The 16240-nt window shown below is 35.2% G+C and overlaps 1 protein-coding gene across 1 annotated transcript; it reads left to right on the forward strand.

Moving 5' to 3' along the window:
• Positions 1 to 8841: 8841 nt before the first annotated feature.
• LOC121976937 (serine--tRNA ligase, chloroplastic/mitochondrial-like) lies at positions 8842 to 16136 on the forward strand. The gene is made up of 10 exons (XM_042529364.1): positions 8842 to 9150; positions 9218 to 9369; positions 10188 to 10281; positions 10396 to 10544; positions 10612 to 10704; positions 11876 to 12055; positions 13835 to 14001; positions 15054 to 15188; positions 15275 to 15368; positions 15566 to 16136. Exons 1-10 carry the CDS (start codon positions 8916 to 8918, stop codon positions 15845 to 15847), a joined length of 1581 nt encoding a protein of 526 aa, XP_042385298.1. The 5' UTR covers positions 8842 to 8915; the 3' UTR covers positions 15848 to 16136.
• Positions 16137 to 16240: the final 104 nt, after the last annotated feature.

Consider the following 16240-nt stretch of genomic DNA (forward strand, 5'->3'; position numbering starts at 1 on the left):
GGCGGCGCTCGGGCCCTGGGCTGAGCACGCGACGGCGAGCATCGCCACCGCAAGGGCGGTCGCGGCGAGGAGAAGCGAGTCGGCGTCCATGGTCACGACCGGCGAAATCTGGAGGACTAGCGCTAGGGTTTGTGGCACAAGAATTAAAGAATCAGCGACGATATTTATAGGTATCTTGAGACGCAGGGGCTGCATCCTGCAGCGTGAAACTGGAAGAGTCTATGCGGACTTCGCATAGGTTGATGGATTTAGACCGTACACTCGTATATGGAAATAATATTAAATAAGTTAAAATATTTATAAAAAATCAATATCTAAAATACCTCTAATAATCAGCTGGCAATTAATTCAATCTAAAATTAAGTTATGTTAATATACTTTTTTTATTTTTTCACGTCAAAAATATTTTAAACACTTATTAATAATTTTAATTTATTATCAGTATAATTAGATTAATAATCTAATTTCTAATATTTACATCGCTTACTTTCATCATCTCAACTCTCTTAATTTTTTATTATAATTTTTTTTCTTATCATTTTTATATCACATTGTATGAAATATCAATTCATCTATATCTCATTAATTTTTTTAAAAAAAATTATTATCACATCTATCCCTCTCAATATCTTTTTGATATAAAACATTCTTACTATAAGGTATAATTAATAATCTAATTTCTAATTTATTTTCATATTTAGAATCTTATAATCTTTAATAACCTCAATTTCTATTGGTTTTTTACTAAGTGATTGATACAATTTTTCAGATAGCTCACCATGCATCCCAAATGTCCTCATGTACATACGATGATTTTATTCCTTTTTGTCTTGCTTTATGTAACATGTCTTTGTAGAGTTTGTCACAAGCTGTGTTCCAGGTAGTATAAAATTTTGCCTCGTGCCCTATCTCTCAAGTATATATTTTCTACAATAATTTACTCATAAATTATTATAAAAATTATGATAATTAAAATTACTTACCAAAAACTTATCGTAATAAAATTGCTTCATTTCCTAGTCTACCCGCTTTCATATAGTACCAGCAAGGTTAAATCGCTCTTTAAATTTTGATATGATGTAGGCAGCTACTCTATAACCATCTAGGGTAAAACTACATTTAACAAATAAAAATATTAGAAATATTTTAATATAAATAAATGTAGTGAATAATACTAATAACATCACTTACTAACCCCTAATAATCCGTAGAACAATCTGGCCACCGACGTCAGACATGTCTATATCTGCATAATTACATTATAACACATATGCTTGCACACTAGTTTTAATCATAAAAATAATAATGACTAATAGAGTAAGACTAGTGATATAACCAGTGAGAAATTTACATGAACATTAATGAATATTAGAGTATAACTAATGAGATATTATAATTTTAACCATTAACATGAACATTTTGTAACTCATTCACACTAGACTCTGTTAGTTCAATAAGCTCCACACTGTTAGATATCCCTCCATCATCTATCTCTTCATAAGGTACATTAATATCTGCAAGTAATTGAGATGTTAATTGAATATGAGAATCTACTGAATGTATATCCACTGTATCATTTTGAAATGTAGCATGGTTTTGGGTCGCTATAGAGTTCGACATTTCTATGATAGAGCGAGGCTTTATTCGGCAAACGGCTAACCATTCACTAGGTATTCTCCTCTTCGTGGGATATTCAAGATAGAAAACTTGCTCTGCTTGTACCATGAAAATAAAAGGCGCATACTTGTTGAAGCTTTTGTTTGCATTTACCTCAACTAAATTATAGTTTGGATGTATTCTGGTGCCTATATTTGGAGTCGGATCATACCAAGAACATTTAAATAACATACATCTTTTGATGGGTAAGGTTGGATATTCAACCTCTATGATTTTCTTCAAGTCTCCCATAATAATCAAACTCAGAATCATTATTGTTGATAGATCCTTTCACACAAACACCCGAATTGAAAGTTAGTCTGCGTGAATCATGTTGTGCCACATGAAATTTAAAGTCATTAACATATTAGCTAGAGTACACTATTATCTTACGGAGATGTCTAGATGCAAGATTGATTATCCTGAAATCTTGCACATTAGATATTCTTCGATCGGACACTTATAACAATAGTTATAATATAAAATAAGCCTCTGATAATTTAATATGGATGTAAGAAATTAAAATTATTCTCTAACTTATATAAATTTGAAACCACAATACAAATTCCGTCTCTAACTTTTTAACTATCTTACTTGCATAAATTGATAGATTTTGTACTTGTAGTTGTTATTCAGACAAGATGAAAAATAAGGTAATTTTAAGAAAATTGGGATATCGAAAAACAACTTAAATTGGAAAAATGTTTTGATTAAAGAAGTTAACTTACCTTATGTAGAGTTTGACTTCATCATAGTTTAAGAGTATATATGTTCTTTTTGTGGCAAAAGGCGAATACATTCACCCTCAGCGCCCCCGCCAACCCGTCATAGGGCCAACACGGAGGAGGTAAATCACGGGCGGCTACTAGCCTTTGGAATAGTGATTAGCACATAAGGAAGGTATTTACCTCAGCTTTGCCGAGATTCGAACCCCATACCTTATTGTGGCAACACCTCATGCGCTAGCCACTAGACCCATTCGAGGGGACAAGAGTATGTATGTTCTTGCAGCATGGTATTCTTGTTGAGTTAATCATTTAGAAACAAATAATGCTCCCATTAGCTTGCCGAGAAACTTAAACATAGAAAGCATAGATTGGTCTATCGACTGAATATCATCAGAATTTGTAAGACACGTACGATGTCTGATTTTCACATTATCAGTAAAATAATAGGAGCAGAAAGAGGATGCTTCTTCAACCAGATAAGCATTACAGATTGACCCCCTCAACTCTTACTTTGTTACGAACATTATTATTTAATTTCCTTAAAAAATATTTGAATTGATACATCCATCTGTACTGTACAGGACCAGCTATTTGTGCCTCGTATGTTAAATGTACTGATAGATGCTCCATTAAAATAACAAAACTTGGTGGGAAAATGCGCTCCAGCTTACATAGTATGAGAGTAAAGTCTGTTCTAGTCAAAGCATATCATCCATCATAATACATCTCGTTGTTAAATCTCTAAAATATAAACTCAATTTTGTGAGTGATTGTCAAACATTTTGAGGAAATAAGTCATGAAAAGCTACTGATATAAGTCTTTGCATGAATATATGACAGTCATGACTTTTCATTCCAAATATCTTTAATCTGTTCATATCCACGCATCGAGTCATATACAAGGCATACTCATCTGGGAATTTGATTTCTTTCAACCAATTATATAAAGTTTGCTTACCATTTCTGTCCAATGTATAACAAGTCTTTGGAAATTTATTGGTTATTTCATCCTGATACAACTCTGGTCTGTTAACTAGTTCTTTTAATTTTTCATGTGATTTTGTAGTATCTTTAGCTCTTCCATGCACATTCATCACAGTGTTGAAAATATTATCAAAGAAAATTTTCTCAACGTGCATCACATCTAAATTATAACGAATGAGTAGATACTTCCAATATGGTAACTCCCAAAAAAATACTCCTTTTCTTCCAACCACACTTGCACTGTCTAACGATATGTTTATTTATCTCATCAGAATTAATCTTAGATACTGATAGAAAATCATAACTGTCTATTTGGTCAAGGATTTCTTCACCTAACTTGATTGTTGGAGGAAGTTTTTTTACTACAACATTCTTAGTGAATTTTTTATTTCGCTTGAAAGGGTGATTAACTAGTAAAAATTATGATGATTATCAAACCAAGATACCTTCCTATTGTAGGGTAGTGAAAATACGTCAGATTTTATCATGCAGTGTGAGAATGCTAATTTACCAGCTATGCTCTATCCCGACAACATTGAGTATGCTGGAAAATCACTAATCGTCCATAATAATACAACATGCAATCTAAAATTAATTTTGCTTGCAAAATCATAAATCATTGACCCTACATTCCATAATTCATTCAACTCGGCAATGAGAGGTTACAAGAAAATATCTATCTTCTCTTTCAGATTAGTTGGCCTTAGAATAAGTACAGTAAGGAACATGAATTCATCTTTCATACACATCTATGATGGTAAGTTGTAAGGTGTTATTATAACTGCCAAGATAAATATTACTGTTTCGACTGACCAAATAGTTGAAATCCATCTGCAGAAAGTCTCATAGGGGTGTATTCAATCAAGATATTGAATGACTTTCATTTATTTTTTTTAATGATAAACTTTTATGGAGTTCATAGATTTTTATAGAATCTCATATAGTTGTGAAAAAAATTCCACGGAATTCTATAGATTTTTTGCAAGACTTTTACAGACATTTGTAAATTTCACGAAAACTTATAGATTTAAGGAGGTGTATTCAATCTTGGAAAAGCCTAGGTGGTCGTGATCTCGCACGATATTTATTTCCAAACAAAAATTAAAATACCTAATTAAATTTAGTTTTTTAATAAAATAATAAATAGTAAATTTGTCCATAAAATTTTTTTTCAACTTTTTATACTTTGATCTTATTTTGGCTAAAAGCAAAGAGAAGATAACGTCTCACTTTAAAAAAAAATTAATAATATAATTTTAAATCCAATAATATTATAATAATTTTAAATATTTTATTTATAATTTTGATCCAAATTAACCTGAAATGTTGGTCAACCCTTTAATTTTGTCAAACTTTTAATAAAATATTAAATTGATAAATTTGATTAGTAATCAAATTAATATTATTATTATTAATTTGATTAGTAATAATATTATTAAAATAAATAAATATAAATATATAAAATTTATTTAGGAATTTTTAAATTTAATAAATTTTATAGAATATTTTTAGGTCGAATTTCATTAGACTTTATTAAATTATATATTAATTAAATTAAGAATTAATTTGATATATTAATATATATTTTATATTAAAATCTACTGTCTCAAGTTTCTCTTCCCTCTATGCATAGCGGCACTGCCCAAATTGACTTTGACTTCGACCTGCTCGTAAGTAGTTGACGGAAGCATCACCGGCCGCCTCAAATAATTTTTCTATTTATTTTTCTCCTTTCCAATGCACCGAAGCTTCACCGAATGACACTCATTGTTTCCCATCATGAGCAACTGGAGAAAAAAATCTCCACCTGCAGCCCACCGCCGTGAGTCACAACCGTAGAAAAGACTGCAAGCGGTTGCTATTCCGTTCCAGCCGTTATGATCCATTCTTTTACCGTTATAACGTCGGAGAACGACATTTCAGAGAATTGTAGAATCGAAAAGAATTTAGATATCCTTCATGGGTTTGCTCTTGGGCTATACCCAAAAGACATTATGCCAATGGAGATATCTTTTCTCTTATAAACTCATGATCTTTCCCATGTGTTTTCAATGTAGGACTATGTTTGTAACCTTGCAAACCAACAATCCCCCCCTCAAACAAAGGACCATAGACTTCCCATGTCCGATCCTCGACCCACCAGGTCTTCCTGTCCCTCGGTCTACCAGACCTACTAGGACTTCCTGCTTGGTGTCTGGTCCCCCACTTTCTTGGTTTGAGGTCAAGATTATACCCAAATGGCTCAATCAGACCATAGCTCTTGTGCACAGTCGGTGGTTAAACCTTCTGGCAGTTCGGGCTCTGATACCAATTGTAGGATCGAAAATAATTTAGATATCTCTACAATGGTATGATATTATCCACTTTGGGCCCAAGCTATCATGGTTTTGCTCTTGGGCTCTACCCAAAAGGTCTCATGCCAATGGAGATATCTTTTCTCTTATAAACATATGATCTTTCCATGTGTTTTCAATGTGGAACTATGTTTGCAACCTTGCAACCCCAACAAGAACTCTCAGCTTCACATGAAATGCATGCTGAGAGGTTAATGCGTCGAGAGGTTAAATAAGGATAGGGCCTTTAAGATCGAAGAAATAATCAAAATCAAAGAGAGGAAAGAGAAAGGACTTATTTGTAAAAAATTAAAGCGATTTGAAGTCTATAGAAATCCCAAAGATGAGGAGAAGGCTTTTTATTTTATTTTAAAAATTGTACCAAGTGTTTTGGAGAGCTTTTATTGGTTGAAATTTATATCCAAGGATTTCTAAAAGAATCCATGAAAATCTATTAAAACTTTGGATACCAAAATTTTCATAGAGTTTTAAAAAGTCAAGTTTGAATACCATATGACTTTTTAAAACTCTATAAAAATTTAATTTAGATACCACTAGATTTCTATAAAGTTTATAAAAGTCTAAATTTAATACACCTAGACTTTTAAAATCTATAAAAATCATTCAAAGTAATTAAAAGTCCAACATTGAATACACCCCCTCAGTCTCACATTACGTGGTTCCGTTGCAAATGAGGAAAATGTTGTATCAAGATATTTTCATGTAGGGGAGTCACAAGGATGACACATTATACCTTTTTGGTGCACATGCTCATGTTGTCACCTCATATAGCTTAATGTTGCAGTAGATATGTACACGTGTTGGAGTCTAGCAGTAAACTAGAAATAATACATAATTTTTCACGCACTCTTTTTCTTTTTCTTACCCTGCTATGCGACTACAATGTTTATAACAAAGGTGAGTATAGATTCTGTATTCAATCAGTTCACTGTCTTCTTTCTAAAATATCATGTAGTTGTTAATGCAACAATAAATTTTCTCTATAGGCAAACCTAAACCCCTCACTAATTTTTTTTTTATATTGTAGAAACTATCAGACATTACGTATCAGCAAGAAGTAACTCAGACATCAATTGACATATGTCATTATAACATCTTTCTAAAAAATGATGTTATGCCTTGATGTTCAATAACCTCGCAGTAGCTGATACTTGGGAATGACCAGACAGAATCCCTTCACACACTTTTCTTTCACTAACCTTTAACATATCATATATTTGCTAAACTTCAAGTGTTGGTATTTCATCTATATTTGAATGATCAACAACATTCATAGCATCATAAACCATTGATTACATTGCATTCTCATTAGATGATAATTCCCTTAAAGGAGCTGTGCTAAATGAAGAAACAACTGAAGTTCCAATACGATGAGACAAATAAGGCTCTCCATGACAATACCAGTTGTAATAATTAGGAACAAATCCTTTTTTTACATAGATGCACTTTCAGAGTGTCCTCATCACGGAAAACTTTATTTCTACATTTGGAATGATTACACGAACAACGTAACGTGGCACCATCCATACATTCTTGATAACTCTTTGCAAAATCCACAAACTCCTCAACTCCAGCAAAATATTCATCTTGGATAAATCTATTTTCTAATCTATTATATATCCAATCTTTGTTCATGTACATTGTATCCTAATAAACATAAGATTGATTACTTAGTAAATATACAATTAATACAATAGAGATACTACACACATGATCCAATGTATTCATAAACCATATCATGAATACAAAAGATTAAGTATATAATTAAGAAGTCGTCCTTTCAAATCAATGATACTAGATAAAAATTCTACAACTTGCTAAATTAGGTAAAAATCAACCAGAATATAATACTACACCCTAGAAACGATGATTTCTTGGTCGTGAGCTAAGGGTCGGCCAATCCAACAGCAATGCTGGCCAAGATGAAACGACAGTGAGTCCTGAGTCAACCCAAGCTTGCTGCCACGATCTCAAGGCCGACCAGAGTCGTTGGCACAAACTCAGGGCTACCCAAGCTCCCTGCTACAACATTGGGGCCGACCAAGATTGGGGCCAGCTGAGGTGGGGGTTGACGGAGGTCGGGGCCGGCCACAAGCTCAGGGCCAGACAAGTCGTCACCACGAGGTCGCAGCCGACCAAGATCGCCGCCGTTAGGGTTTAACTACCTATAAAATGGAGATCGAAGAGGGAAAGAGAAATTATATCGATAGTGGGAAGATCAACGGAGGAGAGGATGTCGGAGGAGACGGACGTCGAAGATGGAAAGGTCACATGAAGAGAGGTCACTGGAGGAGATGGTCGTCGAAGGTTTCACAAACACGCAGTGGAGAGGTAGACGGCGGTGCAAGCTTGCCCTAAATTGCAATAAATAGCAACAGAATTATTAGTTCCGTCACTAATTAGCAACGACACTAATAGTGTCGTTTCTACTTAGATACGGAACTAATAGTTCCATCGCTAATTAGCACGATTTAGGCCAGGCTTGAGTATTCTCGCCCTGTTATCCACGTGACTAATTAGCGACGAGACTTAATTTTGTGTCTAAATAGCGATGGAATATTTACTCTGTCGCTAATTAGAGACGGAATTCAAATGTCCGTCTCTATTTATAGACGAATAATTTATTCCCGTTGTTAATCTTTACCGATTCACTCATTTTTAAACTCGAAATGGTCAAAATAGAGACGGAAATATAAGTTCGTCTCTAATTAAAGACGGAAGTATAATTCTGTCTCTAATTAAAGACAAAAGTATAATTCCATCTTTATATTAGAGACAGAACGATAATTTCTCTAATTTCGTGTTAAATGGGTGTATATGATAACTAATAATAATGATTAATATATAAAAAATAATAATTATTTTGACTAAACTAAAATAATTTTATGGTATATTATAGTAATTTTAATAAAAAAATAATAATAATATTAACAAAGATGTTTTTGTAATAAAAAGAGAAGTAATACTCGATTCGACTCGCTTCAGCTCACTTTGACTTTTATAGCCCTACCAGATCCGTTTAAAGCCACCTCACGAATGGAATAAGTGGCTGGGGGTATTTTTGTCATTTCAGTATAAATAAATCACGAAAGTATTTTGTGAAAGATATTAAATACTTGGTGAGGCTAATCCCGCCTCCGCTCTGCTTCCGGGGATCTCCAGCCGCCGGCGCTGCCGCCTCGCCACAGCGCCCATGTCACTGATAACGAGCGTCTGTTCTGGAGGGATGACCTTCCACGGTCTTTCTTTTGTTCACTCCATCTGCCGCCCTCCGTCGCTGCTCACTTCTATCAAAGCCCTAACCGTAGCTTTTCCCACCATTAATCCCCGGCATCGTCTCCTTCGCCGGTCACCTTTTGATTCCGCTATCAGGGCACTCGCCTCCGCCGCTGTCTCGACGGCGTCCCCGGTGTCGCAAGAAGGAAAAGGTGGCACCTTTATTATGTTACCCTATCCTTATTTTATGTTTTCTCTTTCTGATGTTGCTAGTTGCAGTTTCTGCGAAGGCGCAATGGAAGGCCGCCATTGACTTCAAGTGGATTAGGGACAATAAGGATGTTATTGCTGCCAACATAATGAATAGAAATTCTAATGCAAATTTGAATGTCGTTCTTGACCTGTACGAGAAGTTCCTCAATCTTCAAAAGGTCAGGCCTTTCTTGGTCTTCACACTTTATGCCAACTTCATTCTTCCGCTGTTGATTATTCTCAAAACAATTTGTATCATGTTTTCTAAGGCCCTCTCTATTGTTGTAGCTTTCCCATAATTTATGGTATTTGGATTTAGCTTTAGTAAAATCCTTTGTAATGTGATTTTGGAGAGAATTTATCATGGGTTCCTCTTTTTAACCATTCAGTTTTATTGCTAATTTACTGTCATCTCAACATACAATGAAACAAGAAATAGTGACTTTAATTATAAAGTTATCCAAGATTAAGAACAACAGTGATATGTATTCTTCAAGGAAAAAATACCTGATAGTCTTTCCATGCAGAACTTCTGAAGGATCTGTTGATTTATTTGATCACATGAAGTTGGCATTGCTCATGCAATTTTGATCTCAATGAGGAACACTTCCATAGTTTTTTCTTTTCTTATCCATCATGATTAATCATGCTTGGTCTTAGGTTGATGTATATGGCTCTTTGTGATGGATGGAGCCTATACATTGGCATTGCGAGATGTGTTACTTAAACCTGTCATTCTCATTCTCACGTTTCACATTAGGTTATATAAATTAGTGAGGAAGACTACTCATTCTTTTTTCCTTAGGAATATGAGCACATAATCCCTTTGCATAAGGTTTAGGCTTGGCACAAAACGCAAGGTTGCTGCCAGCCAAACCTGCGTCCAACTAGAACTAAAATTCTTGGTAGTCCTTATATATTAATGCTGATTAAAGGATTGATACTGAAAATACTTATGATAGTCCTACAGCCATTTTTTTTTTGTCATGAATTACAGGAGGTTGAACGTCTTCGAGCTGAAAGAAATATTGTTGCTGAGAAAATGAGAGGAAAGATGGAAGCATCTGTGCGTCAAGCCCTTGTACAAGAAGGTATGAAGGAATTTTTAAGGAAGTTTGCCCCACAAAACTAAATGTTACTTGATGCGATCAAGTTATCATTATATCAAGTATTTCACTCTTCGTATCTCAATCTCATTTCTTCAGGCAAAAATTTGAAAGAAAAACTTGCTTCCCTTGAAGAAGATCTAGTGCACCTAACAGATCAACTTCAACAAGAAGCACAATGTATACCAAATATAACCCATCCAAATGTTCCTATTGGGGGAGAGGAAAGTTCTGTAATAAGAAAGACGGTACTGCTAGTTTATTGACTCCTCAGACATTGTGTTCCTAAACTAAAATACTAATCATGCTGACTAGGTAGGAAGTCCAAGGGAGTTAACCTTTAACATCAAAGATCATCTTGAGCTAGGAAAGGAACTTGATCTGTTTGATTTTGATGCAGCTGCTGAGGTATTTCTTGACCTAGTGTTTAGTGAACTTATTTTCTTGGCTTATAAGTGTATGTTGCTTGTGATAAGGACATTTGGCTTGGTTTATTAATTTACATTTACCTATTATGTGTTGTGGTAGTAGTTTAGCAGCTAATGTATTACTAGAAAATTTTAGTGAATCAGTTAGATATAATATTGACCAATGTTCTAAAAATCGACCTAGGTGGTCACCTAGGCGCCGCCTAGGCACTAGACGCCGCCTAGGCACTAGACGCCAACCAGCCCACCAAAAACATGCTAGTCAGCCAGCCAAGCGGCCTTGGCGGGATTAGACGACCCTAGGTGCCGACTAATCGGTCGAATCATATAGGCACCGCGAAAATAGTATCGAGTTTTCATGATTTTTTTAAGTGTTTAATTAAAGTAAAGTACTAATTTTTAAAGTTTATATTCATATTACTAACTACAATATTTACTTTCTCTTTTTTTTTTTTAAGATTTATACAAAAAAAAAGTTGGATGTCAACAGGTTGAACAATCTACTATTTGTCCAATTTAATGCTAGATTGTTGAACAAACAAAAGAGAGAGAAAGGAATGTCGATGTCCTTCTTGCAAAAGATACTTCAAATGCATAAGGTTAGACTATGGATGGTGGGGAAGATGATGAAGTTGAACTAGGTTCCATGATCACTTGGCAAATGGTTGATGAAGCAACTGGAGCAGATGAAAATCTACAACTTGAAGAAACTCTAGAGTGAGAGAACTTCATGAGAATGATTTTGCATCCAAAGAATAAGAGGAGGATCACAATGATGATATTGAGTTTGTTCGATGAAGAACAAGTTGTTGAAAATTATGGAGAGGTAGAATAAATTTGTGATATTTTATTAGTGATGTAATTTTGAACTCATTTTAAATTTTATGTTATTGTGTTGGAGTTATAGAATTTGATTTATTATGTAATTTATGTTGATATCATAAAATCCATCTAGCGGCGCCTAGTCCCCGCCTAGCGCCCGACTAGCCCCTAGCGAATTTTAGAATCTTGATATTAACTATCCTTTTAGCATATGAATTTGGTTGGGAACATGAAACCTCCTTTCCACCATCGCTTATATGAACTATATTTGCTTGCTTCCCTTATGGTCTCTATTTAAGTTCATGTTACATATCTACATTCTTTCACAGGTCAGTGGTTCAAAGTTCTACTATCTAAAGAATGAAGCAGTCTTGTTGGAAATGGCTCTCATTAATTGGGCAATTGCAGAAGTCTCAAAACAAGGGTTCAAGCCTCTTATTACTCCAGAGATTGTAAGATCATCTGTTGTCGAGAAGTGTGGATTTCAACCACGAGGGCAGAATACACAGGTTTGGTTTAGTCATGTATCTTTAGAAATTTGAAACTTTGTCACAATGATAATTGTTTCCAATAGCTTGTCTGGCTCATTAGACTGGTTCTTTCATCAGGAGAACGATTACCCCAATTATCAAACTCATTTGATGCAATTTGATTCCTCACAGCTATGTTCATTGGATCCGAACCTCTAGGGTGACTATGAGAAAAAATTAATTGGCCAAGCTCTGTCATGTAAGCAGTATAAAGGGATATTGTTTTCAATAGCTCATGTGGCTTCTGTAGTGGATCTGCACGTCAAAGATAGTTATTTTTTCCCCCTCGTCCCAACTTGTTCAACTCGATTCCATGCAGTTATGTAATTATGTTGTCATTGGACTCAAGTCTCCAAAGTATAAGCAAGAAAAAATAGTTGATCAAACTGCCATGGATGCTCAAAATAAGATTACAATTAACAAAGTAAAAGGCAATTAAAATTTGGAACATTTGAAGGATCTATATTTTCTGTGTAAATTTTTTTCTCAAGTATTACTTGAAATGAGTTATTAGCTTTGGAAACCATCACATTATTTCTATTATTGCAAGAAAGGATAAATTATACTTGGGAACTTTGTTTGCTCATGAACACTGCCAGTTGGCACAAACTTCATTGCTTAGCTATTGAAACAAAATGGGTTACAAGTTCCTGCTACATTATGATCTGTTTGACTCTCTTGTGGATGGGAGCTAAAAGATGAGACACATCTTTCTTCGAGGGGCATCTTTGCAAAGCTAGTCTGCCATCTCGATTCTTACTAGAAGTTGTAAGTTGACAGTAGTGTGAGAGGCCTCTTGAGGCTGCTTGCATCAGAGATGGGGCATTCCTGGTGACAATTGAGGCAGTTAGCCAACTTTGCATCAGATTCAATCCACAGGATGTTGATGTTTATGTTTACCTCAAGTTCAATATTGTTACTTTGGAGTTTTGCATCAAGTGGGAAGATTGGTGTTAGGACATTGCATGAAGCTATCCAGCCAGGAGCCTTTGCTATCTCTGAGAAATCTCCTAGGCCAGCTGAGCCAAAGAGTAATATAACAGATACATCAATGTTGAGTTTTATGGTGCCTGTTGCTTGAACCTGCAATCTATATAATGCCCGGCTGGTCAATGAGATGGCTGAAGCGTACAGAGTTTATTGGAAGCATCCATCAAACGATCATTGATTCTGCCAAGACCACAACTTCCAGAAAGTCATGCTATACTTAAATTACAACCCTCCCGATCAAACTTACTGAATTGAGTCGCCTAACTGAATCAACCTGATTGCACGACCTGATGACCTAACCAACTTGCTCTACCGATCAACCTACTTAGACCAGGGTGGAGGTGGAGGGTGGAAATGAATCTATTGATAGAACGAATGACTTCAACTTGCACCATATTATAATTTTTTCCTTAGTATTATATTTTTTATTGATGAAAAGAAAATTTTCTATTGACGATGAATTCCCATCACACCATATTAGATTTCTTTTAAAAAAATGGTAGAATATTTTTGTGCAACGATGAAGTTGCAACATAGTTTTTCCACTTCATAGCTCGTGGAGACTGCTTGCTCATTTGCATGTTGTATGTGGATATTGTTGTAAATTGTGATTTTGCTAGAGACACTCTGCCCGCTAGTGATCGAGTTTTAGATGTTCATCTTGCAACATGTCTTTTATTTTATAACATAATTTAGAAACTTGACTGACTATTTTTTGTTTTTCAGATATAAAATGGATGAAACACTTGGTTCTTATTTTCTTAACAGGTATATTCTATTGAAAACAGTGACCATTGTCTCATTGGAACAGCAGAAATTCCTGTTGGAGGCATTCATATGGATTCAATTCTTCTTGAAGCAGATTTGCCCTTGAAGTATGTGGCCTACTCGCACTGTTTCCGCACTGAAGCTGGTGCTGCAGGCACAGCTTCAAGGTCAGTTGATATATTGTTACTTTTGCCCTTGATAAATATAATTAAATTTTGAACTCTAACCAATGCATCAAATAACACTTTTCTAAAGCAATACCTTTTTTGTTCTCTCTTCTCCTAGCTTCTTCTTTGTTATCTCAAAAGATAATATGGCAAAGGCGAATGTGTTAGTGTTTTCAATGTGTGCTTCTAACTGTATAAATAGCTATATTGAGGTATATATGCCTATTGACTCATATTTATCCACATCTAGCTTGTTACACAAATAGAAAAAGTTCCATAAAGAGAAAAATGATAAAAGTTTGCCGAAGTTAACAAAGGCGACGTTGGTGGATCAGTTGAGATGCTTGATGATTGATAGATGCAGGACCCAATAGTTTGTGAGGGGAAAGTTTAATTTTTGACTTTCTTACTTCTTGACCAAGGTTTGAATTCTCATTCTATTTGGGCTCAATCGAGATGAGATGTGTTGCTGGTGCTGACAGTGTACCAAGGTGGTGTCAGTCAGCATCAATTTGCAGGAGGAAGAATTAAGGAGGGAAGTAGCAGCAATAGGGGAAAAGAAAAGATGTGATGAGACAGATGTTTGAAGTGACAAAATAATTAATCTTGTTTAACATCATGTAGTCAAAAGATAATAGATAGATAATATTTCAACTTGAGGCAAAAGGAGGAAAGGAAGTGCTTTATATGTTTTCTCCGCAAATCTATTACTCCACCGTACGCAAGGGTGTTGGCTATTTTGGAGAGTATCACAATACCTGATTATGTTGCATTTCATGCACACCCTTTTGTTGGCAACTTCTGTGATAAAGACCACTAAGAGATATTGAAGTAGAGACTACTTAAAGAGAATGTTTATACTCATATATTATTATTAAAGACTCCATCATAACACCTAAACCTAATGATACATATCTGGGATTATGAACATATATAACACTGATATTACTATCAACTCTAGCACAGTAGCATATATGACAGCATGCTATACCAAGCTTTAAAATAGTATTTGAATGTTCTTTTTCATGCTAAATGGTGCTATTCTTGAGCAGAGGCCTTTACAGAGTTCACCAGTTCAGTAAAGTTGAGATGTTTATATTCTGTCGTCCAGAGGATAGTAACCTATACCATGAAGAACTCATCGCCATTGAGGAAGAACTTTTCAGCTCTCTTGGACTTCATTTCAAGTACTTGCTAATATTTTTCTTTTATTTAAGGACATATAATGTATTCTACTAGGATTGATTATAATGCTCATTGGAATCTATTCCAGGACCCTGGATATGGCAACTGGTGACCTCGGTGCACCTGCATATCGCAAGTTTGATGTGGAAGCATGGATGCCAGGATTAGGTCGGTTTGGTGAGGTATGCAGATGCATTTTCTAAAATTTCTCGTATATAATGGTATACGCAACTAAAGCTGAAGTCAAGCAAGCTTTTTATTCTGGTTCTAGCACTGAAAGTTAATGTTGGTTCTTTCTGTGTAAAATACATCCCTGTAGCTTTAAAAATGCTATTCAACTGCTATAGTCATGTATGTTATTGTATTCTTTTTGGAACAGATATCGAGCGCATCAAACTGCACAGATTACCAAAGTCGGAGGCTGGGCATCCGCTTCCGTCCATCTGATGCACCGACAATTTTGAAGAAAGGGAAGAGTGGCAACCAGACAGCAACACAATTTGTGCACACCCTGAACGCAACGGCTTGTGCCATTCCTCGCATGATTGTGTGTCTGCTGGAAAACTTTCAGCAGGAGGATGGGTCTGTGGTGATTCCGGAGCCACTAAGACCATACATGGGAGGACTGAGTGTCATCTCTCCGAAAGCAAAAAGAATATGACAACTCTCAAGTTGAATTCCTCGTTGATAATTTATACCTTCAAAGTAGAAGATTGAAAGGTTTGCATCCTGACGATTTTTGCATTGGAATCACAGAAAGCAGAACACTTTGGCAGGGGAGGGGTAGCTCCATGATAATAAGTTTTCTTCCCCATAATTTTTGTTCTTCAACAGCTGATCCTATAATTCAATGCTGCTTGTCGTTTAAGGCGAAGAAACGCCATGTGAGGAATTTAATTCAAATCAAGTTATACAATAAAATATGGATATTCAAGTTTGAGTTCAAAAAACATATTAACTTCCTTTTTTTTTAAAAAAAAAAAGCTCAGCCGGTTTGCTCGAATGATCATGCTACAAAATGTCAATGTTTCCTTGTGGTGTGAGATCTAAGTTA

Source organism: Zingiber officinale, chromosome 4B, assembly GCF_018446385.1.
Source record: "Zingiber officinale cultivar Zhangliang chromosome 4B, Zo_v1.1, whole genome shotgun sequence".
In the NCBI taxonomy this organism is placed as follows: domain Eukaryota; kingdom Viridiplantae; phylum Streptophyta; class Magnoliopsida; order Zingiberales; family Zingiberaceae; genus Zingiber; species Zingiber officinale.

What these genes read in the sequence shown, in the direction of transcription:
- LOC121976937 (XM_042529364.1), top strand. Translation starts at nt 8,916, where the DNA reads ATGTCACTGATAACGAGCGTCTGTTCTGGAGGGATGACCTTCCACGGT. An exon ending in GCTGCAGGCACAGCTTCAAG is followed by an intron (nt 14,002 to 15,053) that starts GTCAGTTGATAT and finishes ATTCTTGAGCAG; the next exon opens with AGGCCTTTACAGAGTTCACC. An exon ending in TCTCTTGGACTTCATTTCAA is followed by an intron (nt 15,189 to 15,274) that starts GTACTTGCTAAT and finishes AATCTATTCCAG; the next exon opens with GACCCTGGATATGGCAACTG.